Raw genomic sequence first — 26864 nt, 5'->3', positions numbered from 1 at the left:
CGAATGAGGAGAGCCAAGGATGTTTATTGAGGTAGCGATCGCATCTCAAAACTTTTTGGTGGGTCGCGAGAGTCGATAAAAATTTTGCCGGGGAATCTGCATGGCGGGTGGAGACATTTCTCTCACCGCCTTCAAGACTGCCTTGGTCCCTCCACACTTTCCTCTGGCGTTGTTGACTGTACAAGAACACAGTACTTGATATCCAAAGTCGCCCATTTTCCACAGGAACATACAGATCTTCTTCTAGAAAACACTTCAGCAACGTGCAATGGCAGCCGCCCTCGACTTGAATGGCCTGCACGAGGTCCTCAACCTCCCGTTCCCCGCAAACACCAGACAAGCAGCTGGCACGATCAATGGTGTTCTGACGGACGTACAAGTGATTGGTTTCAGCGATAGAATTCTAGTTACCATTTCTCAACATGGTAGATTAGCTCACTGGGTGCGTCTTCTTATAAGTCAGACAATAGGGTAACCAAGAGCTAAGAGAGTTTCCTGCAGCTGCATGTGCCTCTTGAGAACCAGAACCCAGGAACAGAAGGGTCTCATACTTTTACAAACGGAAACGAAGATGACAGTCTTCTACCTTTGTCTAACTTGACTGCCACGTCTCTTTTGGGTGGGTACGCCCATGGACATGAGATTACCAACCAACTACTCGCGCGTCAGATTGCCAGTGCCATTGCGACCAAGACTCCCAACGAGAAGAGGGTTCTCGTTGTGGGACTAGGCCTTGATAGATCCCAAACTGATAGGGATACATTTTTTGCTCTTGTGGAACTTGTCCTGCAATGTATCTGAACGAATGTTGATACCCGCAAAACGAAGCGTTGGACTAGCTTCGAGGGCATGAGCTACTGAAGCCTACGAGGCATGAACATTGACGACTTTGATGTGAGAACTTGATGAAGATTATATCCGGACCATGATGTCAGAGCGCTGCACAATAGAAGCAGCAAAGCTCAATGTTGTCCGGGTTCCAAAGACGTCTTGGCCATATCAAAAGAATTGGCAAGAGACAGAGGGGACGGAACGGATTATTAACGACGAAGCGTTAATGCGGAATTTGACTAAATAAACCCGCAGCTATACCTGGCCAAGTCAACCTGTTCGCATTTTTCTCAGATTCAGGGCGGATGATGTGCTTAGAAATCCACAAGGCAGATATATGATACTGTATAATTTTTTCTTCTCTGAAGATCTGAACTCAAAATTTGCTAATGGTTTAGATTGGATACACGTCCCTGCGAATATTGATAAGTACAGTGCAAAATGATAGTGCAAAATGGTAAATGATACTGGATCTCAACGCGGTTAAAAGTGATGCTAAATTGGACAAACTTCCTATTCATGTATTTCAAGTACGATATTCGGATAGAACTCTGTTTACCCTGTAAAGTCTTTTGTAGTATGCTAATCGACCTGATTTAAATATAAAAGGTTTATTCAAATAAATTACTGTGATATTCAATGTTTTAATTTAATCAAATGGTGATTATCGTTCTCACTTTCATAGCAGACTAGTCACGACCACACTTTGTGAGATATTTCAATATTTAACATTATTGAATGGGTGGACCTTGGCAATGGTGAAAACGGAGAAAAGACAGTGAATAAATACACCTGTGAGCAATTCCGGTTGGAACACAGAAAGCCGATCCTATATCAGGTTGGTTAGGTTGAAGATCCACCGGCAAAGTGACTGGCTGCAACATACGATGCGAGTCACATGGGGTATCACATTGCTATCCGAAAAATACCCTGGCTTCTAATCATAGTCTTTTGAAGTTAATTGCCGTGAATGCATCATGGAAGTTCTATCTGGAGATCGATACTATTATCCGACCTTACCTTCTTTGTTTGACTTAAATCTATTAGTTATTTTATTGTTATTTCTTATTATAGTGTTATATTTGTACTATTAGATCGATACTCGGCACAGATTGAGCACGACCGTAATGTCTCCCACCCTAACCCTAATGACCCAGATTCTGTCACCTACGGAATAAACTTAAAAGATTAAGGATTGCGCCAGGTGAAGAGTGAAATTAAGATTCGTTTATAGGAAACTGTAACAATTAATAGCTCCTTTGCCTTTGTATCCACTCACTGCCTTAAAGGAAGGTGATGGATGCCAGAAAAAGAAAAAAAAAACGCCTTAAACTTCAATAATGATATCCACTAGGTCTCGTCAAGCTCATCAACACCGAGGCTAGAATTTACTCGGAATACACGCTAATCTTGTATACAACCGAGCGGGTTCTCACAGATTCTCTCAAACTCGCTGTCCGAACTATCCTCGGGATCATCAGAGTAACATCCATCTTGTATTTCCGCAGGACGACCGCCACTTTGGAGGGGTTGTTGCTTTGTGTTGACCATTCAGTAAAGTCTGATATAAATTGTAGTTATTGATAATGGTGATTGGCATCTAGGCCGTATGGGTAGCAAGCGATTATATGGCGTGGTCCGGCTTTGGCTGAGGACACACTCTCAGGGTACGAGCCTATTTTATGATCTCATACCATAAACTCACGATAAACTGACCAGGCACTGTAAAATTTTCAACAGTTACATATGACTGTTTTTTGGACCTTTGAATCAGGCTGTCCGCTATTAAACACTCAGATTATCATTAGGGTGGCATGACTTGAATAATTTGAGAATTTTTTTGTGCTAATTTAGAGTTCATATAACACAGTTTGGATCGCAAACTCGATATTGACTGCTTATAGTCAATCTATCTGTGTTTGTTGCTTGCAATTCCTAGTTGTTCTCCTTTGCAGAGAAATCGTTGAATAACCTTGAAGTGATTAAAAGTGTGATGTCAATATCTCTCCCAAACTAAGACTAGATCAATTATATTACCAGTTACAGAGAATTTTCACCAGAGCTTCCCAGAAAAAGTTTGATCTGTACTCCATTCACTTTTCTGCATACTGTAAGAAATGAATCAAGCCGCTGCTTTGGTCAATATTGCTTTCAGATGGGGTCCACGGTACTCCGGCAAGAAACAATCGCGCCATTCAAGCTTTTTGGGACTATGGAACCAAATGTTAGATACCTCATGTAAACTGACTTTCACATAAGGACATACCTAGAAGGGCCAATCTCAACCGTAAACTTTCGGAAAACGTGCGCAAAACAGAGATAAAGCTCTGCCCAAGCAAGGCTGCAAAAGGTGGGCAAAAGATTAGATGATCTCATTGTCCAAACCGAGCCAAAGTTTAATTAGCGATATTGCATAACTTACTTTGAACCAAGACATCTTCGCGGACCTTTTGAAAATGCAACAAGCCATTTGTCGAGATCATTTACCTTAGATTCGAGCCATCTGTCGGGAATGAACTCATCTGGATTGGGGAATATAGTTTCGTTGCGGTGTACAAAGTGACTACTCATTTCAACGACGACCTAGAAAGGTTAAATAATCAGCTATTTGGAGTGCTAAGTGGCTTTTTTCTATCTTACATCACCAGGGATGAAAGTCTTGTGTATAGTTGCACCTGAAGATGGCACCACACGTGGAAGCGGCGACGCAACACCAGGGCTCATCCTGAGAGATTCTTTGATAACAGCGGTCTATGAATCAAGAGAGATTAACATATTGAAATGCCATAAAAGATTGGCTGGGAAGAGAGTATTACCAAATACGGGAGCTTTTCCAACTCGGATAGGCTGGGAATAACATTTAAAACAGGCCAAGCACGCAATAGCTCTGCTTTCAACTTTGCATATACTGTTGGCAACGTCAATATATAGAAAGATCCATGCATAAGCGTTGCTCCGGTTGTATCGGCACCCCCGAACAGCAGAGCTTGGGATTCCTCGTAGAGACTTCCTACGCTGGGAACAGTGCCGCTACGGTATGCATCTGGACGAAGCAGCTGGTGGTATATAGTTGTTGAGTGTGGTAGATTCTGTAAATTTTTGGGATCTTTGGTCAAATCGTTTATTTGACCTTTAAGGAGCTGGAGAGGATGTCAATAAACCGTAGCAAAATTGGCTCGTCGATTCACAAAAACAAACCTGTTGCAAGTCCACAAGTCCCGAAGTAGCTGGGCTGACGATCTTGGACAATCTCGGAGGACAATTCATAATTGACCCTTTTAAGAGGGACGAGTGTTTAAAGCCAATGAAGACTGGGAGAGACGAATCCATGGCCTTTACTATTGGTGCCTCGTAGTCAGGTGCACCAATAGCGTCGATATCGTTCCCAAAACATAGATCTTCTCTCCAAATGTTTTGTTAGAGAGCTGTATCCTTGTGAATCAGCGAACAGGGGGAAAATCACAGGTAATAACATCGACAGCCATGCATCGATATGCGTAAAAAAGATCTGCGGGTTTGGAGCCCAGGTTTTCGAACGAATCACACAACTTTGTCACCTTGCATCATGTTACTTAAGATGAGGGAGATAGTTAGGGACGGATGCTTCGAAAAGCCGAATTACCTTTTCTAAAACAAGCCCCTGAACATCTGCGATTGCCTTTTTCGAAAACAACTTTAATAATACATCTCTTCTTTCCTTGGCCTCATTGTATGTCAGAAAGCCAAATGATGAACGATCCTCGCCGAAACTGTGATATAAGCTTTTTTCTTTGTCCCATTTGTTATATGCATTGTAGATTTCCAGGTACGCTGAGGGCGAACTAAAGTGGATCTGTTGCATCCATTTCAGTCCATGAGCCGTGTATTTCGGGATCAGAGAATACCTCGTTAGGACCAACACGAACGATGTCGCCTACAACTATGTGTCAGCAGAATCGATTTCGCCAAGCGATTGACAGTTTCTTACCGTATTGCGCATGCAACTTCTCAAGAGTATGCACGAAAGACGATTTGGCGACAAGGTCGATATACGCCTTGTAAAGAGGCGTAACTGCTGCAATGGTAGGACCAGGAAAGGAAGCCAATGGATGCCAAAAGAGATTATAGAGCAAGTGATAAATGATGTAACCAACATATCCAGCTGCAACCAGCCACAAAAGATTCCCGGTGTGGAGCTCGTCGATACTAGGCATGTTGTGTGTGTGTGGATTACTTATTGGCCACCAATCCAGCTGTATCTGATGTATCAGTTTATTTGAACGCGACAATAACCGTCGATATTCGAAGGGAGTGGGAAAGGACTATACAAATGCGCAGTAGTGTTACCAGGCGGTGAGGGTGGCCATCTAGTCATTAGCATGCAGCTGCGTAATTTGATTCACACTGCTGCGCTGGTGCATCTGTGGATGACTTTGGGAATCTGAATAAAATGATTTGCTGCGGAAAGCCTTCGTGGATTCCGCGGCGGGCCGTGCCATGGGTCTGTTGGCGCTACCATATAAGCGCCATTGTCGTGCCCAAAAATGTCTCTTTCAAGTATTCTTTATTGCTGGGGATATAGTGGCCACCAACCATGGCTGATTATACCCATATCTCGGTGGTAAGTTTTACCAGCAATGGTTCTAGCATCCTTAGGAACTGTTGGGGATATCACGAGACCTGGAATCTTTTGAACTAGAACTATGCCTAAACAATCACCAGGATTCAGAATCGGATTCGGCCTACGGCGAAAATGTCGATTCGTATGCTCAGACCTCTATGTTTCAATCTGGGCTAATTTACTAACCCATATGTCTTCTTCTTGGATAGGGAATTGACCTCACTTCGCAGTAGTATCATGAATTACCATTATGAGAATGGGCGCCGATACCATGCATATCACTGCGGCGCGTATTGGTATAGGATACGACAGAGAACTGTTAAAAGTGGCACCAACTGAGATTTCGATAGGGGTCCAAATGACGAGCGGGCCATGGAGCACACTGATTTAACGTAAGATGCATCTACACATTGATGTAAAGTTACCAGTAGCTTCGCAAGTAGTAACACCGAAGCTCCAGTCATCATTTATACACTCTCATGCTTCACGGAAAGTTATACTTGGCACCCATATCGGAGAATGTTCAGGTAAGTACTATCAAACCAATTGATTGCTTTTAGCTGAGAGCTCTCAAACTCGATATAGAAGGTGTTAGATATTGGAACAGGAACGGGCATATGGGCAATGTTCAACCCCAACCATTTTTGAGTTTGGTTATCTTTCCTAATTTTATGGCATAGTGACTTTGCGGATCAGCATCCCTCTGCAAGGGTAATCGGTACCGATCTCTCCCCAATTCAGCCAAGTTTGGTGCCGCCAAATGTTCAATTTGAAATCGATGACTGTTGTGAGGAGTGGGTTTATTCGCGCGATGATTTTGATTTCATCCACGTGCGTGGCCTATATGGATGTGTTGCGGACTGGGGAAAGTTCTACGAACAGGCACTTAGGTAGGTGTGACACTATCAAAAGATTGCAGGGCTGAGAAATGAGACTTTTGGTAGACATTTAAAACCAGGTGGTTATATTGAGCAAGTGGAGCAGTCAGTTGTTCCCAAATCTGACGATGGTAGTACGGATGGAACCATATTCGAAGCATGGGGAAAGGTTTCTCTCGAGGCAGGTGACGCGTTCGGGAAAACACTGAGAATTGTCGATGAAGCAAAAGACAAGATGATCGCCGCTGGATTCACAAACGTCGTTGAACATCGTTTCAAAGCTCCTATCGGGTCTTGGGCCAAGGACCGTCATTTGAAAGAGCTGGGCCGATATAACAGACTGCAATGGGAGGAAGGAATTGAAGGATGGTCCATGATGCTATTGACAAACCTTCTCGGAGTATGCGTTAACTGGCCAGCTGAAAAATATATAGGGGCCAGATTGAGCTGATGAACCTTATAGTGGAGTCGGGCCGAGGTCGAACTATATCTAATGAAGATGAGACAAGGGTTGCGTGATCCGAAAATCCATGCTTATCAAGAACAGTGAGTACACTTTCCAGATGCCTTGTTAAGTAAAATACTGAGCATTGCAGCACCGTTGTTTTGGGCCGGAAGCCGTCTGAGGATTAAGAACGCAAGTTCAATGTGATGATGGCACTGATACAGTGAATGGATGGATGGCTTCGTTTACCCCGACCTCTCCCAGCAAAGGGGATATGCAAGTTACCACCTCTACGACCCTGACGACCCGATTCTGGGGACGGCGGGCGATCTCAATCGACATCAGTACATGTTTAACAGTTTTTGGAATAGCATCGCATCTGGATTGCGCCCTCGGTGCGATGTTTAAATTCCTTTTTAATTTGCGACAATGTCCATCCTTTTTTCCTCAGCCGTTTCAACTTAGCATCCTCTTCTTTAGTCCATGGCACCTTGGCGCTCTTGCCCTGTGGGGACTTGTATGGATCGCCATCTGGTATACGTACTATTCATTTCATTTAAATTCGTGTGGGTTAGGCCAGTTTATAGGGGCTGCCCCCTATAGGCTGGTGCCTCTACCCCACATTGGATCCAGGCTTTCAGGGTATCTAGCGCTTTCCTCGCCCCAAGCCGCTTATATGCGCAGGACGATTCGGGGGCTTATGCCACTAACTACCCCCTCCTTATGGCCACCAACGTTTAGGCGTTGCCTGCGATAGCGGGCCGCCCCTCTCGTTCCCCCTCTTCCAGGGCCTCAATGCCCCATGCTCTTTATAAAGATCTAAAGTATATGTATATATTTCTTTTAAATTGTCTTTATATAACATTATAGAGATTTATCCTTTTTGGTATATCTATTTTTTTGATATCTATTAAGAGCACACTACTAGCGCCTTCGCTCTCTAGCTTAACTAGTAGAAGTATTATCTTCTACTGATAGCGAGTAGAAATAATATTAAGGCTTTCTTCCCTTCGTCATAGCCCTATATTGACATTTTCCCTAGATGAATCGAGTTTGAGCCGATATGGCCGTGAGTAAAAGTCCTCAGAGAAAAATCTTGCCGATTTCATCGGTGGCCATTGTACCTGGTGAAATTAGCGCCCTCAGTGTCTTACTGGTGAGAATTGAGCGAAATAGTGAGCGCTTAGTGCTGCTTAGACATGCTTAGAAAGTGCCTAGGGTTACTCAGCAAATACTTGGAGCAATGCCTTATTTATCTCACGTGATATTACGTTAAAGAAGGAGCGGTGCTGAGCTAGCAAAGGCAGCTGCACATCGCGTTTACGTATATGCTACATATGTACTTATTGTGACCTTTTGTATCAATCGATACGTAGTTCGGTATTCATCTTTCAACGTTGTAGATTATGGAAAGTAGATACATGTTGAGTAGCCAAAATATATACAAACCTTGGTGCTTCCAACATATGAAACGTCACTGCGTTGGAATCGTCAAAGCTCCTCTCTGAATCGAGGAGAATTACACAAATAATATAGGTATTTCAAGAAGCTTAAGTTTGCAAAATGTGAGTAGTAGGGTATTCAATGCGGAACACCAAATATTTTCAATCATGCGCAGCAAGGATACACTGTTCTCTTGCATGCCATATTTGTCTTTTCCTGATGGTATCTGCACCGAATGTGTCAGGTATAATCAAATCGTCAACATCGTTCGGCCTTTCTGGATGGGCAGCGCTAGCACGTGCGGGCACTGATTTCATGAGTCGTATTTCTTCAACGCTAGCTCCAAAGTCGTATTCCCCACGACACAGCGCCGTAACACCCAAGGTTGCAGACACCTTTTCACCACCGGGTAATACAGGGAGAGCTCGTTGCAACATGCCCGTCCAGGCAAGCCGTTTTGATAGATCTAGTGCAATGGTGCCCGGCTGATTATGAAGTCCTGGCTGTATCCGGAGCAAAGGGTGTATTGGCCGGGAAGATCGATTGTGAATCTCAACGGTGAGACTGAGAAAGTCATTTGTTTGAGCAACAAACTTTGAGGGTTTCACCTGGCTAACGGAAGAATCCGCGTTTGATGAAGTCAAAGAAAAGGTTATCTGTAAGTCTTCAAGGCGCATTGAATCTACCATTCGTGGATTAAATCTCATGCTGCGCAGGTCGATCTTGCCTCCTCGACCAGTCGTTTCTTCCTTCCAAGACCCGAAGACACGTTTCAGAAATTCCTCGCGGAACCAAAATGCTTCTCTAGTCGCTCCTTCGGCTTCAAAAGTAAGTTTGTTTGCACTGACGACGAATTGCCTTCGTACAGTAGAGTGCAGGGTGGGAATAGCTGCGTGAGGATTGTCTAGGAAAATTCGTGGAAGGACCAGAAGGAAGCGGGAAACTTGTCCTGGCTGAAGAATTCCGGTGACAGTGGCAGATGCATCCTCTGGATTTTCTAATCCCGAATGCGGTTTTTGGAAAACATCGAAAGAAACAGAAAGGGGGCTCGGCCATGCATTACGAAGGTCGAGAACTCCAAGACAGTGATCTGATCCGTATGAATCTGTCCCTAAGCGAGAAAGAGTAGTGGTGATCTGAGAAGCGTAGTTTTCTAGTAATGGCGAGGAAAACGATTTATCAACAGTTGGCGATGACGCAGTTTCTTCTATCTGCTGATTGAAGAAAGCAATATCACCTGGAATAGGGACAATATCACAACGTGAGATTTCAACACTTGCGTTCACTGTCACCGTCACTGGAATGCATAGTTGCCGGGTGTAAAATGTTTCAGGTATTTCGTTCGTGGCACTTCCTAGACGACAGTAGTCAATCTTGACGATAGCATCTTGTAAGCCGGGTTTTCCAAAAATTTCAACTGTAAAAGTTGCCATTTGTCCCGCCTCAATAGTGACATCATTGGGATTTTTCCCATGTCGTATCCATTGTAACGAGGGTTTTGAGGATAACTGAAGGTCAAGCTCATAGATCTCGGCTGGAAGGAGATCTTTATTGCTCAAGGCACTCTGTAGCTGACGAGTGGTGGAATCTTGGAACGTGAAAAGGATGAAATCGGCGGCACATGATGAAACGTTGTGCAATGTTATGTCAAAAGATCTGTACTCGCCTTCTAAGAGCATCATCGCCGACTGGGATAATGATGTAGAATGTACGACGACTGAGGGCTGCTGGGAAATGACTTTGACTGCACAGGTATGAGTTTCTGGTCCCAGCTTAGCCAAGACTTTCCCGTCTCTGGAAATGGTGGAGCTCCATGATTGAGGTCGTTCTGTAGGAGGTTGTTTAGCTGCCAAGCCGGTACGTTTTAGTTTTGCTTCGCGAGTAGGTCGCCATAGTTTCGTGAATATCGGAAACATCCGAGATCGACAATTCCTGACTTTCACATTACAGCCAGTGACACTGAGTGTACCCTCTTCGTCGGCCACGCCAGAAACAAGGACATCAAATAAAGATAGAGGAGGGATCAAAATATTCGATACCTGAGCATTCAAAGGGCCATTATCGCTATGCAAGCGCAAGCTTTCGATCTCAAGGTCAAACTCATAAGGATTTTGAAGAGTAACTTTGAATGTTGCTGATTCTTTGGCAACCATCAAGGGATCAGAGGCCTTGTTATCCAACTTTGCAAATGGATTGTACAAGAAGGGGTCTTTGGTTGATTTCTCTTTCGAGGCAGTCGCAACATGCAAATCCCTTCGTGACCGGCGGAATGGCTTTTTGAATTCTGGGACATCTAGTAGGGTGATTCCCCGAACGAGAAAGTCGTCCCAGTACTCCGATTCGAGATGATCGGCGCCTAGTGTATGTGCAGCACCCACAGTTCGCTTTATATTGTTGAGAAGTCTCAACTGTTCGTCCGGAGTAAGAACAGGTGGCGAGCGAGCTACCTCAGGAAGCATTAGGTGTCCTCGGATAGTCTGCAGAAGTTCAACCGTATATTGGAGGACGCCTTCAAAATCAGGAAGCGCTTCACAAAGATTGATGGATAATCTTAGGATAGCAATTTTTAGGTTCAGGTCGCCATACCCATCTAGCATGACATGGCGGAAAGACCGGTCGATAATAGATGCAATCGAATCATGATCCGTTTCGATGGCATCATTAGTTCTAGCCGACGAAGGCCTTGATGAAGATTTGCTCTTTTTATGTTCCTGATATACAGATGGTTGGATTCCATATGTTTCCCCAATCATGGCTAAGAGTGCGCGTGTGCTTTCCTCCATACTCCCACTGGCTGCGTCTAGGGCGTTGATTTCGAACGCGGTATCATTCAGAGACGACAGACCTGCAGCCGGGTGTATGCCAACCTCGGCGGCGCCAATTTTCCGGGCTTCCACCAACCCAGGAACCATGAGCGTCACTAATTCTTTCAGAACTAATGCCTTCTTCCTAGGGAGGTCTAAAGTCGAAAGAACAGAAGCGATACCGACGAGAATTGGCACTGCATCGGTAGTTGGTAGCTCAGCACCAGGCGCGAGAGGTAGAGCACGAAACAAAAAATTGGCGATTTCGGTCTTCCGCAATATTGGTGCTCCTCGTGGCCGCTCAGGCTGTTGCAATGGCACTAAAGACTCATTTATGACGATATGCCTCAGAGCATTTTCATCTAAACTACCGTCCCTCAATTTGATTGCAGAAAGCAGACGAGATAAACGTATAACGGTCTCGGAAAAAATCAAGGCTGGAAGAGGTTCGTCGGTTATGACTGATGCACGGGTATACAAATTGAGGATATTGTTGCAGAGATCGGGTATAAGATTAGCCAAATTCTGTAGAGAAACGACTCGATTCCCTGGAGCCGACTGGCCGGAAGCTGACGAATCCTGGACATTACTGGCAGACGATTTGGAACTGGATTTTTCTGCAACAGGGTAGCAAATTTGGGGGATCTAAAGAACAGAGGGTTAGTTCGGCTAAAAATGTACGTGGCAATATGTATTCCCAAACCTGAAAGTCCATCCCTGCCCAGCCAAACATCAGGAGACACAAAAGAATGGATTCAAGAGCCTTCCCATGCCAGATATAATCACTACCGGCTCGAGCCATTGTGGCAGCTTCAACGAGCTCTTTCAAGGCGTCCGACCATCTTCCAGATTGCAAATAGAGGGTACCTATTACAACACTAAGTCGGCCTTTGATTCTGTTTTTGGTACGGTCCGCAGCAGTAAGCCCTTGAACAGACATTCGATCACGACTGGTCTCCTTAGAGGAAACTAGCTTTCCGCTGGTATTGGAACGATTTGAAACTTGTATGGATCGAGTGATTTCGTCAAAAGTTGTCGGTGAATCATGGCCTCCAGGAGCTGGAGATGATCGACCAGAGCTAGCCGCTGATTCTGAATCACCATTGGAGGCAGGAAGTTGGGCAGGCATGGTCATCCTATGTGCCAACTTATCAACAGGGCGCGGCCGTAATTCTGGACCTCGACGTGGGCCCCATGATGAAGCTTTTGGAGAATCAATGGCAGGAATACTTTGCATGAGCTTCGCAAACTCATCCAGTTCTCCGAGCAGAGTGGAAGTAATGTCGCATAGAACAGTTTTAATTGTTGTTGGTCTCGATGATTGAGGATTTGGTACCCATGTAACCTCGTCCGGTCCGCTTATCAATTTACCCAAGCCCTCATACTCAAAGATGAGCAACTGGCTGACAAGAGCTCTGGAGTTATGCTCCTTGATCCATTCTAGCTCTTGCAAAAGTTCATCTAGACCTCCGGGGCTAGGGGCTGAGTCCCCATTGCTGTCCCTTTTCTGACGAGGTTCCTTTTCACTTGTGTTGTCACCGCGTAGTTCGGCACCGTCGGCAATACCAATTATCACCAATGGCTCTCGAAAGATTTCGAAGGGGAATAGCTCCAAATGAGACGTAGGCGGTACAGCGAAGGATATATTATATAATATTATTCCATTGGGAAATGCCAATGGCGTGAACATATCTGTAAAGTTAGCTTGCTGGTTTGCCTTGCGTAGAGGATCAACGTACTCCGATTAGGGCGAGTGTCGGGGCTAACATCGCCGAGGCGAACATACTTCTCAGCTTGCAATCTCGCGGCAAAACTGAGAAACCTAGACCGCTTGATCCTGCCAACTGGGAGCAAGAGTGCATTCAAACGCACAGGCGCGACAGGGGAGAGGGGGTCAACTCCCATGGTGGTGAGCGCGATGCCAGCGAGCGGAATCAGTCCGTTGTGCGCACCAGACTGTTTCCACGACAAATCTTTGGTCGCTAGGAATCATATGGAGGGACCATGGGAGATATGCGATCGCAACGAGGCTCTCCCTGCCTGGCCTCGAGACTGAAGTAAGAGAGACTGGCGGCCGTGGGTGCTGGTGTAAATAGACAGACAGACAAACCGAGCTGTGGGCCAGCGGATATCGCTGCCTGAGGCATCAAGCCGGCCCACTGCCAAGCTCTCATATCGATAAGGCGATAAGATAAACAGTATCTCCGAGGTTTGGTCCGAGCCGCGCCGCAACTGTCAACAACCAAGGCGTCTTGCTGTCGGCCGTGGTACTGCAACGTCTGCCTAATCGTCTGTTTGTTCTATCACTGTGTCAAACCAGTGGTGACGTTTGCATTTATGTGCCGTGACTGATTTTCTGTTCTGCTTGATTCTGCCTTCATCCATCTGACCATCTCAATGCTCAGCCAGCGACAGTTTTCTGTCTCGTCGCCACGTCGCTTCCATGGTTATATGCCCTTCAGGAACACAAAATAAATCACGGAAATTGCATTTCATTTCAAAGTGTGAGACTGTGTCATGGCGCAGTCTATAGACTTCAATGCGCTTAAGGCGCGGACGATGGGCTCCAGCAACGATGAAGAAGCTGTGACCGTCGATACCCGTGGCTTGATTTCTAAGGTGCTGTCACGCTATTCAGGAAAATGGTTTGTTACTCTACTGTGTTGTCTTTTTACTACATAATACTAATACTAATGCATACTATTCTAGGACCGTCCTCCGCGAGATGATCCAGAATGCAGCTGATGCTTCCGCTACTCGAGTGACTGTAAAGTTCGAAACGTTACCATCGACAACAGTGCCTATACCAGCCGCAGCAGACCAAACTACTATGCTCAAGCATGTAATCTCTCACCATACTCTTCGTCGGCTCTTGATATCGAACAACGGGAATTCGTTCAACGAAAAGGATTGGGCCCGGCTGAAACGGATTGCAGACGGCAACCCCGATGAGACCAAAATCGGCGCATTTGGTGTTGGATTTTATAGCGTCTTCGATGACTGCGAGGAACCATTTGTCTCTTCCGGCAGCGAAGCTATGGCATTTTACTGGAAGGGAAATTCACTATTCACGCGGCGACTCAAGCTAGGGGAAGCCGAAAGCTCTCCGGATACTACGTTTGTGCTTGACTATCGAAACAACTCGTCTCCGGTACCTGCATTGATGGAATTGGCAAAATTTCTTGCCACCAGTTTGACCTTCGTCGGCTTACAGGGCATCGACTTATGGCTGGACGGTTGGAATTTGCTGAGACTGACGAAGAAGACTGCGCCAAGTGAGAAAGTTTCTCTGCCTCGGGATATTGAGACAAGGACACCCGAAGGCCTCATGAAAATAACTAGTGTGATGAGAGAAGTTGCTCAAGTTGATGCTGCGTGGATGAAAGGAATTGAATGGAGTCCACAAACGACTCTCTCGGCTAGTTTGGAGGGTATTCGAGACACCACAAGTACCCTCCGGTCATTCTTCTCCAAGTTCACTGGATCTACAAATACTTCGTCGGATAAACAAAACACGGAGACTTCCGAAAATCAAGAAGAAGGGGACTTGACTGTCATCCACAACGCCTCTGTATTTTTGCATATCAATACCGCGTCCATCCAAACGTCTGTAAGCAGCTCCCTTTCTAGTGAATTAGAGCGAGCAACTCGAAAACCTCCACCAAAACGTACATCTATCGCAGTACTCACGCCTTCGTACTCGGCGAATGCGTCTTCGAAGCGATCAGAAGTCCTCTCCTCGGTGCTTCCGTCAAAATCAGGAAGGGTCTTCATAGGATTTCCTACACATCAGACAACAGGTCTTAATGCTCATATTTCGGCACCATCGGTCATCCCTACCGTTGAAAGAGAAAGCATTGACCTCAATACTCGATACATCAGTGTGTGGAATCTCGAAATGCTTCGCGCAGCAGGCATTGTGTGTAGGATTGCATGGACAGCTGATATGTCATCAATAAAACTTAGGGTTGTTCCGCAAGGAGGCTCAAAAATTCGAAAAACAGACGTCGCGAGTTTTATTCCTGAAGCAGTGCATACTGCTAACCAATTCGTGTTCCGAGAATCTACACCGTCTGCAACGCTGGGACAGACATTGGAAGATTCTTTCTGGATGTGCAACAAAAATGCGTACATCGAGATTTTGTCTACACGTGGTGTTTTGCCTACTCATCAAGTTCGTATAGCACCAAAGGAACTCAGTTTTATGGATGGCATTCCGTCTCTTCCCGATGAACTAGTTGAGAACTCAAAAGAATTCGTCAAGAAGCTCACAGACTTTGGTCTTGTTACTGAAGTGACAGTGTCAGATATCAAACGAGAACTCGAAAACAGTGCCTTGACTTCAGCACAACTCAAAGAGTTTCTGGCTTGGATTTGCAAGCGTGCAGTATCTGAGGAATTTGATAAGAGAACAACCCTCTCGTTGTTGAAGTCGGCTATTGCCAATGAAGAACCTTCTGATGGACACCCAGGCGGTGTGCTGGCTTTGGAAGGGATTGACAGCTACTTGAATCCGTCTAGAATACCAGCTGATTTGCCTGTCCCGCCATCAGTGATGCCTTTCAAGTATACTAGGCTCTTAGATAAACGAGCGCTAGAGGCTCTTGGCTGGGTCGAATTGCAAATAGTGCCCTGGCTAAGATGGCTTCTGGACAATTCTGGAAACAGAAATGTCCTCTCGGCGGACAAGGATTTAACACAGAACCCGCAGTTTGCTGCACAGGTCTTGCCAGTACTGTCTAAACACTGGGACACACTCAGTCAACAAACGGTGATCAATATCTTGCAGCCAAAAACAATAATTCCCGTCAAGAATGGCATGAAACGACCGGAAGAAGCATATTTTCCAACTGTTCGGTTGTTTGATGACTTGCCAGTTGTTTTTGGCCTTCAAGGGGTGAAAGAAAAGTTTCTTGTTGCGCTTGGTGTCCGCAAAACGGTAGAGCTTGGTGTCATCTTTGAGCGACTACTCAATAAGGACGAGTCTACTGAGAAAGATGGAACCATAAAGCATAAATGGAGTCATGTCGACTTGATCAAATATCTTGCGTCTGTGCGCGACGACATCCCAGCCAAGGATATAGACAGACTCAGGGACAAGAACATCTGTACTGCCGAAAACGCTGAAAGTGGGACCTCTGGACGAGCACGATACAAGATTTCCGAGCTTTTTGAGCCTAAAGAATCACATCGAAAGTTGGGTCTCCCTGTCATAGAGTGGGTTGGAAAATACTCTTCTCATAGCAAAGAAGGGCAATTTCTATCAACACTCGGTTTAAGGAGTCATCCTTCTGCTATCGAAGTCGTCGAAATCATGGCCAAAGCAGCTGCAGGCGGCGACAGTGCACTTCAGGCCAAGTCGATGTCTTACTTTATCACTGAATATCACACCAACAAGTACACTGCTCTCAACATGTCCAAGGTCACACTCTGCTTTCTTCCCGTTGATGGACTTAACAAATTGAGTGCGCCCAAAGACTGTTTCACTCACGAAGGTGCTTCCTTATTTGGGCTCGATATTCTGAGACGCGACCTCCATCCGCACGCGGCTATGTTTGGTGTACAAGAGCATCCTCCAATTGTTGATTGTGTGCAATACATTATTCGCAATCCTCCGAAAACAGTAAACGAGGCCAAAAGTATATTTGCTTACATGGCTATAAGAATCCCAGAATTGAAGTCAGCGGACAAAAATCGACTTGAAGCAGCGCCGATCGTCCCGATCTCTGCAGATCAAACCACCGAGAAGAAAGCCACCATGAGCTACATATCGCCTAAGAACTGTTATATTGGCGACGGAGAAGACTTCCGGGACATTTTTGATTTCGTAAATTTTGGGCAGATGGGGAATCTCTTCCTGCAAGCAGTTGGATCGAAGCAGGAACCTACTAAAATTGAAGTGGCTCGCATGCTAGTCAAAGAACCGGCACGGATTTCTTCTAAATTCCAAAGCCCAGAAAAGTACTTGAAGTTGCTAAGGAGCTTGGCGGAAAGCTTTTCCACTCTGAAGCGTCAAAAAGATCTTATCCGTGAGATGATGAATTCCCCGTTTTTGTTGGCAAGCAAAGAACTACCTTCGCAGCCTTCTACTGCGGCACAGTCAAAAGAACATTTGGACGAAGCGGATGATACGTTTGAAGAGGATGAACAATCTATCAAGGAATGGCGATTGGCTGCCGCAAAAGATGCCGTTATCGTTGACGACTACCAAAGCTTTACCCTTTTTAAAGAGCATATTCTTGCTGCTCCTCAAGAAGAAAATCTGGAGAAATTCTATGCGGCTTTGGGAACCCCGTTTTTGAGCTCCCTTATAGAAGAGCGTGCCAACTGGGGAGCTAAGTCCTCAGACCAGAAAGCTGCAGCGAGGCTACAAAAGCTTATTAATGAGAGAACGAGGCTTTTTCTTCATGAACAAAGTCCCGATTCTATCAAACACGATACGAAATGGCTTGAGAAACATCTCGGCATAGTGGTTGTTCATTCTATCTCCCTTCGGCGCTCTCTTAAAAACAGCGGGGCATCTCACAATCAGAAACGGAATGCGATCATCACGCCTCAAGGAAGTGGCTATACACTGTGGATCACCCCTGGTAAATACGATTTGTATGAAATCAGTCAGGCCCTTGTGCATATACTCCTCTCTCGTCCTAAACTCCATTCGATTTTGACTCTGGAGATGCTGTTGAAGACAGATCTTTACGATCTTCGGGCACGGGGCTACAATGTTGAACGAATACTTCGCAAGAGGCAGATGGAAGCTCAGATTGCAGAGGACCAGCGACAGAAACAGATTGAAGTAGAAAAGAAACGCATTCAGGAACGCGAAGCGGAATGGCGCGAAGCTCAGGAGCGACAAACAGCTGAAGAGTCTAGTTCTGGACATGCGATGCCGGGACTGTTTCCGGATTCTCCATCAAACCCCAAACCTCGTGGCGATGATCAAGGGATGCCCGAACAGGAACTGCAGCCGCGAAGTCTTTTCTCCAATCTGACAAAGCGTTTTGGTCTCGACGACAACAAACAGCCACAGAATCCTTTCCAGTCAATCTTCTGGTCCCGATCGACACAAGAAGAGGCCCCGAACAAAGTTAATGATTCGAAGGCGCCGCCACCTTATTCGGAGAATGATCCGCGAAAATCAACCAAAAAGCCTAGTGAACCCAAGAGTGTGACCTCCCCACATCAACTACAGAATAATCTTTTGTCAGCAATTTCAGCATGTCGCCCACATGGAGCTTCCGGTGTCTACAGTCGTCCGGCTACAGATGAGGTAAATGAAACCAAGTCGTACTGTGATGAGCGACCCAGCCACGATCTTGAATTTGTTGCCACTCTTCCATCCGGCATCCACTTTCTCGAAGCGAAGTCGGTTCCAGACCGGTCTGCATTTCTGTCTGAGAATTCCACCGGCATCAATGCATTTGCGAAACTTCTCGTGGAATGTGCTAGCGTGTTTTCTCTCCGGCTAGAGAGTCTAAGCATATTCTATGATCCAGGTGGGAAGACAATCGCATTCAATCGCGGCGGCAGCCTCTTCTGCAACTACCTCTACTTCAAACAACTACATCAGGCTCGACTTTTGCAGGACCCTGTTAGCGGTAGAGCTGATGCTCTTGTATACTGGTGGGTTATTTTATGCCACGAACTGGCTCACAATCTAGTAGAAGCACACAGCTCGGATCACAGTTATTATACGTATGTTTCTGGTTCTTTTCTTACATATAGTTCACCTACTAACGGCTGTCTCTTTACAGCGAAGGCTTTGTTGCCCAATATTTCCCCAAAGTTGCCGCGAAGTTGTTGGAAAGCCAGTCATGAAGTTTGTAACTTGTTTGATACCCAAGATCTGAACCTGGCATTTAGGCCAGGAGTTGCTAGACTAGAGATAGAGAAATTATACTACAGTCTTGTGCTTGCTTGTCACAATAAAAAGCAGCCCCAGTCTCATCAATATAGCACATTGATACGCTCTTTATCAACTATAAATAAACTCTACACTTATAGTGCATGCAGCTTTACCTAGGGCTCTACTTGCCGGAAATACGCTAGCCGTAACAAGGTAAATTTCCCGATAATAGTGGGGCCGATCTATATCAGTATCGAACATGGAGAAGCCTCGGCGTGTGATGTCACGTCGACTGGTAGTTCAATGTTGATAAATAAACACACGACTCGTAAAAAAATTTTGTATGATGCAATTGATATAGATTGTTATTTTACATAGTGCTCTTGATTATATCCAAATACAGGCGGACAGCTTTAATCCTCCCGCCCTCTATTTCTTCTCCTTGGGGCTGATCATCAGCTCAGGGCGGACGTACTTGTGGAAGTCTTCCTCGCTCAGAGCCTTGAGTTCCATGGCGCTCTCCTTCAGCGTGATGCCCTTCTTGTGCGCATTCTTGGCAACCTTGGACGCCATGTCGTAGCCGATAACCGGGTTCAGGCATGTCACCAACATAAGACTAGAATGAATTAGTTACCACTCCGTTCGCAGGAGATAAAATAGATAAAACTTACCTTTCGTGGAGAAGAGAGTCGATGCGCTTCTCATCAGCCTCCAGTCCCTCGACGAGGTTCTTTTCGAAGCTAGCCATTCCGTCGGCCAGGATGCGAATGCTGTGGAGCAGGTTGCGGATCATGACAGGCTTAAAGACGTTCAGTTCGAACTGGCCATTCATGCCGGAGATGGTGGTTGCGACGTGGTTACCCATGACCTGGGCACATATCATGGTCAAAGATTCACACTGGGTGGGGTTGACCTTGCCAGGCATAATAGAAGAACCGGGCTCGTTCTCCGGGAGACGAAGCTCCCCGAGACCGCAGCGCGGGCCGGAGCCGAGGTAACGGATATCTTGGGCGATCTTGAAAAGAGAGGTAGCGAGGGTGTTGAGGGAGCCAGAAGCCTCGGTGACGGCATCGTGCGCGGCCAGGACCTCAAACTTATTGGGGGCAGTCTTGAACTCGGTACCGGCGAGCTTAGTGATCTCGGCAGCAATCTGCTCATCGAATCCCTTGAAAGTATTCAGTCCAGTACCGACGGCAGTGCCTCCTTGGGCGAGCAGACGGAGGTCAGGGAGAGTGTTTTCAATGCGCTTGATGTTGCTATCGAGCTGGGCAACATAGCCTGAGAATTCCTGACCAAGGGTGAGAGGGGTGGCATCCTGAAGATGAGTGCGGCCGATCTTGATGATGTGGTTGAAGGCGTCAACCTTGGCCTGGAGGGCATTGCGCAAGCTCTTCAACGATGGCAATAGGGTACTCTCGGTCTCGATGACGGCGGCAATGTGCATGACGGTCGGGAACGAGTCGTTGGACGAAGCAGACATGTTGACGTGGTCGTTGGGGTGAACTGGCTTCTTGCTGCCCTTCTTTCCGCCGAGGATCTCAATAGCACGGTTGGAAATCACTTCGTTGGCGTTCATGTTGGACTGGGTGCCAGAGCCGGTTTGCCAAACCACAAGGGGGAAGTGGTCGATAAGGGTGCCCTCAGCGACTTCGGCGGCGGCTTGCTGGATTGCTTTTCCGACTTCAGGGTCTATTCAAAAAAGTTCCGATTAGTCTTGCTTGTGCCAAATCATGTATTCAACTCCTACCCAATCCATAGCGCATGTTGACAGTGGCGGCGGCGCCCTTGAGGATACCAAATGCCTTGACAACTGGCGGAGGCATACGGTCCTGAGGCTGGTTGATCTTGAAGTTACCCAGCGAGCTGTTTCAAGTCAGAAGTGTACGGGTGCTGAGCATGGGGAGGATATCGGTGACGCACCGCTGGGTCTGGGCACCCCAGTACTTGTCATCTGCGACCTGGTAATTCTTTTAGTCGTTGTATTCAAAGTTGACAGAATCCAGAGTATACTGACCTCGAGCTCGCCAAAGGCGTCAGTCTCGATGCGAGTGTTTGATGCCTAGAGAAGGTTCGAGTCAGTGCCGATTCTGGTTGACGATTCCGGAGCTCCGGCCGGAGCCGTCGACTCGACTCACCATCTTCGCAGAAGAAGTAAATGATCTCTGGCTGGAAATGGACTGTAGACGAGTGTAATGCGATACACGACCAGCAGATGTAATGTTATTCACTGGCAGAGTGGGGGAGAGGCGTGTGGCGCGGGGAAGACAAGTGGACGCTGTACGTCCAGCATGTGTCAATATCCGGACCGATAGCCGAGATGCCATGGTGCGAGGGGACGGTTGCAGCGGTCTTTGCCAATTGAGTCGGGTAGGTCGAATCCTCGAGAGGTCAATTGCCGACAGTGGACGAATTCCGTCAAGACGAAGTGAACAGAAGAAGGGGTTTGTTTAGAACGGAAAAAGGGCTAAAGCTTTCGTTGCTTGTTGTTTTGTTCGGAAAAAAAATCACCCCAAAGCCGGAAACTCCCGTCTCCGGTAATGCGTACCAAAATTACGCATATTTCTGCGGCAAGAGAGTGTAATTTATTGTAATTTACGTACGACCTGTGTCTCTCTTCCGATTTGTTAACGTGTGCAGGATCATATATCTATGTAGCTACATGAAATACTACTACTATTTAATTGTTCAATTGATGTAATTATGCTCCAAAGACTGAAAAATACGTGACTAAGAATGGGTTGAAGATGAACCAGTTGACAGATTCAAGGTTGCCAACACAAGTCATTGAGCAGATTGATACATATATCAATTGATTGAAACCGTAGTTGCTCTATGTAACGTAGTAAGCAAATAGGATACTGTTATAGATACGACAAACTCGTTGAATCATCCAACTCAGCGATCTCGGCGTTCAATTGCAATTCACTTGGGTGATCTTCGTGACTCAACAAGCAGCATGCTTAGAGCATCTAGATCACAAAGCTTATGGCTTACATGTAAGCCCTTATGCAAGTAACAGAAAACGTCTCCAGACTAAGTCGATAAGTCGAGCTCTTCATATAAAACTGCAGCGCAATCACACAAGTACAAGCCTATAGCTACAGGCCTATAGCTGTCTGGTTCTGACCGCTATTTGTAGCATAGCGGGCGAATGTTAGAACAATGCGCATAGATGCTCTTTTCTGAAGTCGCAAGCAGCATCTAGTCAGACTGATTGCTGATCGACACACCGGTCTCACCTCATCATCCATAATAATCCCAGAGCAAGCTTACAGAGTAATATTGAGACTTGATACGAGGGGCCAAACAGCTGATTGGCGCAAAATAGCCGGCAGCAGCCAAGTCGCGGCATGTTGCAGCGTGAAGCGCGCATCGCCTCTTCTGCAAGGGACCCAAGAGGCATTCCGAGTCTTCTGACTCAAGAAAATCGCCATCGTAAAGATGCAAAGATGCAAAAGTTAAAAACGACGTCTCGTGGCCGGCATCACCGAAACTAGCCGGGGCGCCGGCTGTCGACGGAAATCGCGGGCAAAAAAAAGAAGATGATATCCACAGATCGCGGCGGCGGGGCACAAAGATAGCACTTGGAAGTTAGTATCGCTGACGGCGGTTGGTTCTTCCAAGCTTATTTCTGATTGTACGTACCTATAATTGGGCGTGTGTCTCCTCTCTCCTTTTTTTCTCTCTCTGTCCTCACATTTCCCGTATTCGCCTTATCCATCACCGAATACAGACAAAGAACAAAATGTTGATCGAGAAGCCAGCCCAAGGGTCGTCCTTTGCGAACCTCCCCGACGCTGCAGTCGATGAGATCTTCGCCCTCAACCATGCCTACATTGCTGACGCCCATCCCAAGAAGGTGAACCTGGGAATTGGCGTGTATCGCACCGCCGAGGGCAAGCCATGGCCGCTGTCTTCAGTGCAGAAGATCGAGGAGCAATTGAGCCGCGAGAACGACGCCGCACGCCACGAATACCTCCCCATTGAAGGTGACACTGTCTTCACCAAGGCCGCCAGGGACCTCATGTTTGGCTTCAGTCTCGACGCCGAAACCCCCGCCGAAAAGGCTGCAAAGCAGCGAATCGCTTCCGTCCAGACCGTCGCCGGCACAGGCGCCAACCATATCGGTGCAGCCTTTCTAGCCCATCACTACAAGCCCAAGCATGTCTGGGTGTCGACGCCGACGTGGGCAAACCACCACACCATCTGGGATCTCCAGGGCATCGAACGCAAAGGATACCCCTACTTCAACGCCGAAACCTGCGCTTTCGACTTTGAAAATGCCATTGCTACTCTAGAGGCCGAGGCCGAGGAGGGCGATGTGATCTTGCTGCATGCCTGCGCCCATAATCCTACCGGTGTTGACCCAACCAAGGAGCAGTGGAAGGCCATCGCCGAATTGTGCCAGCGAAAACACATATTCCCCTTTTTCGACTCGGCCTACCAGGGTTTTGCTTCTGGTTCGCTAGAAGAAGACGCCTGGGCCGTGCAGTACTTTTTCAACATGGAGCCACGCATGGAGATGTGCGTTGCTCAGAGCTTCTCCAAGAACTTTGGTCTTTACGGCCACCGAACAGGCGCATTTCATCTCATCACCAACGGTTCTAACCCCGCCGAGGTTGGACTGATTGAGAAGAACCTGTGTCATATTATTCGCGGCGAATACTCCATGGGCCCCAAATTCGGCAGCACCATCGTTAAGCGTGTCCTCGCCGACCCGACTTTGCGCGCGCAGTGGCACGATGATTTGGCCGTTATGAGCTCGAGACTTATCCAAATGCGCCAAGCGCTGTACCAAGAGCTGCTTAGACTGAAAACGCCTGGAACGTGGGAGCATATCGTTAATCAGATCGGAATGTTCTCATACACTGGACTGACACCAGGTCAAATTCTGGCAATGAAGGAGGAGTTTCATATTTACTTGCTCAAGTCTGGAAGAATTTCCATCAGTGGATGTGAGTATCAACCCCAACCCCCCCATTTCCCCCCCTTAGAATTGAGACTAACTTCAATAGTGAGCCCGACGAATTTCGCATATGTGGCCCAGTCTATTGACAACGTAGTCCGACGAGGGCTGTAAGACGATCTGACGTGTGACGATAGTTGTTTCTTTCAAGCGGACAGATTATTTCCCTATTTCAACGTCTTGTCTGGATTCCGGCTTCCAAAATGATTGCAATTACTTCAAAACTATACATGCTTGTACATACAGCTCTACATAGAATGAATTGATCTTTAATTTTTCAAATATGCTCTGATATATATATCTATGTTGAACGCCTTCTGCCATGCAATTGTTGAATCATTGTTACATATGTAGTGTTGCAAAATGTTAAAAACTCTCGTTATTCTCATTACCATAATCCATCTCAATTGGCAGTTACTTGGCAGGCCCAAATATACTGGCCACCGTTCTCTGCTTCGTGATCATCTCATCCCACTCGCCTTGAGCCGTACTCAGAATAGTCACAGCCCCTCCGGCGCCAACACGCCATACTTCGGGGCTGTTCTCGGTATCGTCGTCTGAACAGCTAAATGCAGTTCGTATCAAAACGGAGAAACTGCCAGCGCCGCCGAGGTCAAGATACCCCATGACGCCCGAGTATAATCCACGCTGTCTCCCTTCTATCCGATCGAGGTGCATGCATGAACGTTCCTTGGGCGCTCCGGTCATAGAGCCTGGTGGCAAAGAGCGCTGAAGAGTTGTTAGACCGTGTACAGCCATGCTTGTGCTGTGAGCTTCGACCGATTTTTCATCGGCAGCAACTCCTTTGACGTGCGTAATCATCGAGTAGACACGGCCGTAGTCTTCGACTTCTAGCAGCTTTTCAACATGCACATTTCCTGATCCACAGATTCCATACAAATCGTGGCGGATCAAATCCGCAATCATGAGATTTTCTGCCATCTCCTTGGTTGATCCAAGAATCTCCTTGGCTTTCTCAAAGGTCATCCCCGGGGACTTTCGTACCGTTCCCTTCATGGGCTTCATCTCGAGAGTCGATTTCCTATCCCAATTGAGAAAGCATTCGGGACTGCTGCTCGCTATCTTGACACGACCAAGGCAACCATATGCACTAAAAACAGCCGGGTTGTATGCCTTGAGCTTTTTGTATATCAGCCATGGACGCAACTTGCGGAGATTTTCATCCGCAATTGCTGGCAAAGTAATGGCTGTCTCCCCAGTAAGGCAAAGTTCGTAAGACTCTCCCGCCTTGAGTTCTTGCTGACACTCGTCAATTTTGAGCTTGTATGACGCTTCATCAGGTGTAATCATCTTAGATCCTTCAAGGAGTTTGTCGACCAGTTCTCTTTCCGTGGAGGTCAGAAAGTTATGGCGCTCAATTTCAATCGTTTTGGAAGCAGTTGTTGTAACAGCTTCTTGGCTTCTTTGAACGGAAGCATACTCGCAGATTCGTTCATTAATCACGTCTAACCAGCCGTTCGAAATATCATCGGCTTCTCGCGTTGATTGAATGTGAATGGTCTGCAGATTATTGTCAATGACAATACTTCTCTCGACCCACAACAAGCTGACATCAGGAACAGCGTCGCTTTCTTTCTCGCCTGATATTATATTCCAAGGATCAGATGATCGAAGTGGCGATGTTTTGGGATGAGCCAGGCCAGCAAGCCCCATTTCGTAGGAAAAATATCCCAGAAATCCTCCCCAAAAGGGAACGTCTTGTCTTCCTGATAAAACCCTCCTCTTGTTCATTACATGCCTAAGCGCATCCCAAAGGGCATCCACTGAGATGCTGATTTGTTTCTCGGTTGTTGTGGTCGGCGTGTTGATCGTGTGGATATCAAGGGTCTCGCTTGGAACAAAGTATTCCATTCTCCAACTCTGGGGGGACAAAATCGACATGATACTGTATCTTCCATTCGACTGAAATAGTACCGATGGGGAACCAGGAGTGTTGACCAACTCAAAGATATTCTCTGCACACAAGTCTTGCAGGGAAAATGAACGGCGAAAGCATTCTTGCGCAGTGTCCGATGTTAAACTGTCAAAAATAGTTTCCAGATGTTTGTGCGTAGTTGACCCCGTAGAGTTGCTCACAGGCTGCTCGATTGAAGCAGGCTGAATGCAACGTGACGAGTCTCGGTTAAAATCCATAGCTGCTGCCCACCACCTACTTAGCAGTTCTTTGCAAGCATTGGCGTCAGACTTGCAAGACTCTGGGTGAAATTGAAAGCCCCAAAAGGGCCTTTGCTTGTGGCGAACCGCCATTGGGATTCTTCGAGTTTGCATTTCAGTCTCCTCGACTGGCAACCAAGCAAGAAACGAAAGTGGTCCAGTAGAGTCTTCTAGACAAGTTTCATCTTTAATATCATCCGTCGACGCATATAGAGAATGATACAAAGTGACTTCAAAATCATCCAATCCCGCAAAGATATCACCGTTTTCATTGCTCAATCGATGTACCTGGCCATGCAAAGGGCACGGGAGCCGCTTGATAGACAGGCCATGATGAAGACACAAACTTTGAAAGCCGAGACAAATGCCGAGCACAGGGACTAGGTTTTCTTCTTTGAGACCCCACACGTCTCTCATGATACCAACGTCTGCTGCACATTCTGGATTCCCTGGTCCCGGTCCCAAGACAACGGCATCGAAGCCAGCGAGAAAGCTATTCATTCCCTGTTCGGGCCATTCCGAGTCGACTGTCAAAACTGTCACCCGGACATCTAGATTTTCTTCCAGCATAGAAATCACATTGTTGGAGAATGAGTCATAAGCGTCCAGGTAGAGTATGCTTCTTTTTACAGAGACTGAACCAGGGACAGCATCCGAGGAATCATTTAGACGAGATTCCATCTCAAAGATTGCCGGCCAAATTTCTCAACGCCGCATACACATGCACTGATAAATGCAGGTATTTGGACGAGAGCAAGAGGAATACGACAGATGTTAAGTATAGATCATCGACGAGGACATCGGAGGATTAAGGAGCAGGAATCAGACCACTCGAGAAGCCAATGTTCCGTCGTTCGGGCGATACGAAAATTGTCG

General features: G+C 46.6%; 8 protein-coding genes across 8 annotated transcripts; 4 read left to right on the top strand and 4 right to left on the bottom strand.

The window, feature by feature from the left end:
- Nucleotides 1-268: 268 nt before the first annotated feature.
- On the top strand, nucleotides 269-801 carry TRUGW13939_04175 (uncharacterized protein; the record flags this gene model as incomplete). Its single annotated transcript, XM_035487352.1, has 2 exons — nucleotides 269-442; nucleotides 502-801. 2 exons carry the CDS (start codon nucleotides 269-271, stop codon nucleotides 799-801), a joined length of 474 nt encoding a protein of 157 aa, XP_035343245.1.
- A 2152-nt stretch (nucleotides 802-2953) lies between these two features.
- Nucleotides 2954-5024, bottom strand: TRUGW13939_04174 (uncharacterized protein; the record flags this gene model as incomplete). Its single annotated transcript, XM_035487351.1, has 10 exons — nucleotides 2954-3041; nucleotides 3098-3172; nucleotides 3254-3414; nucleotides 3472-3582; nucleotides 3648-3971; nucleotides 4030-4229; nucleotides 4295-4388; nucleotides 4454-4663; nucleotides 4716-4744; nucleotides 4799-5024. The coding sequence occupies 10 exons, from the start codon at nucleotides 5022-5024 to the stop codon at nucleotides 2954-2956; spliced, it is 1518 nt and encodes a 505-aa protein (XP_035343244.1).
- A 380-nt stretch (nucleotides 5025-5404) lies between these two features.
- TRUGW13939_04173 (uncharacterized protein) lies at nucleotides 5405-6859 on the top strand (the record flags this gene model as incomplete). The annotated part of the gene is made up of 7 exons (XM_035487350.1): nucleotides 5405-5431; nucleotides 5533-5573; nucleotides 5641-5727; nucleotides 5782-5823; nucleotides 6112-6321; nucleotides 6376-6709; nucleotides 6773-6859. The coding sequence occupies 7 exons, from the start codon at nucleotides 5405-5407 to the stop codon at nucleotides 6857-6859; spliced, it is 828 nt and encodes a 275-aa protein (XP_035343243.1).
- Nucleotides 6860-8358: 1499 nt separating this feature from the next.
- Nucleotides 8359-12906, bottom strand: TRUGW13939_04172 (uncharacterized protein; the record flags this gene model as incomplete). Its single annotated transcript, XM_035487349.1, has 3 exons — nucleotides 8359-11646; nucleotides 11705-12693; nucleotides 12741-12906. The coding sequence occupies 3 exons, from the start codon at nucleotides 12904-12906 to the stop codon at nucleotides 8359-8361; spliced, it is 4443 nt and encodes a 1480-aa protein (XP_035343242.1).
- Nucleotides 12907-13518: 612 nt separating this feature from the next.
- On the top strand, nucleotides 13519-18819 carry TRUGW13939_04171 (uncharacterized protein; the record flags this gene model as incomplete). The annotated part of the gene is made up of 3 exons (XM_035487348.1): nucleotides 13519-13646; nucleotides 13711-18696; nucleotides 18756-18819. The coding sequence occupies 3 exons, from the start codon at nucleotides 13519-13521 to the stop codon at nucleotides 18817-18819; spliced, it is 5178 nt and encodes a 1725-aa protein (XP_035343241.1).
- Nucleotides 18820-19276: 457 nt separating this feature from the next.
- Nucleotides 19277-21171, bottom strand: TRUGW13939_04170 (uncharacterized protein; the record flags this gene model as incomplete). Its single annotated transcript, XM_035487347.1, has 6 exons — nucleotides 19277-19463; nucleotides 19519-20536; nucleotides 20595-20710; nucleotides 20768-20805; nucleotides 20862-20906; nucleotides 20983-21171. 6 exons carry the CDS (start codon nucleotides 21169-21171, stop codon nucleotides 19277-19279), a joined length of 1593 nt encoding a protein of 530 aa, XP_035343240.1.
- Nucleotides 21172-22592: 1421 nt separating this feature from the next.
- TRUGW13939_04169 (uncharacterized protein) lies at nucleotides 22593-23927 on the top strand (the record flags this gene model as incomplete). Its single annotated transcript, XM_035487346.1, has 2 exons — nucleotides 22593-23802; nucleotides 23863-23927. 2 exons carry the CDS (start codon nucleotides 22593-22595, stop codon nucleotides 23925-23927), a joined length of 1275 nt encoding a protein of 424 aa, XP_035343239.1.
- Nucleotides 23928-24227: 300 nt separating this feature from the next.
- TRUGW13939_04168 (uncharacterized protein) lies at nucleotides 24228-26669 on the bottom strand (the record flags this gene model as incomplete). The annotated part of the gene is made up of 1 exon (XM_035487345.1): nucleotides 24228-26669. One exon carries the CDS (start codon nucleotides 26667-26669, stop codon nucleotides 24228-24230), a length of 2442 nt encoding a protein of 813 aa, XP_035343238.1.
- Between the last annotated feature and the right edge of the window lie 195 nt (nucleotides 26670-26864).

Source organism: Talaromyces rugulosus, chromosome II, assembly GCF_013368755.1.
Source record: "Talaromyces rugulosus chromosome II, complete sequence".
In the NCBI taxonomy this organism is placed as follows: domain Eukaryota; kingdom Fungi; phylum Ascomycota; class Eurotiomycetes; order Eurotiales; family Trichocomaceae; genus Talaromyces; species Talaromyces rugulosus.
This window is presented reverse-complemented; position numbering and strand designations above follow the sequence as displayed.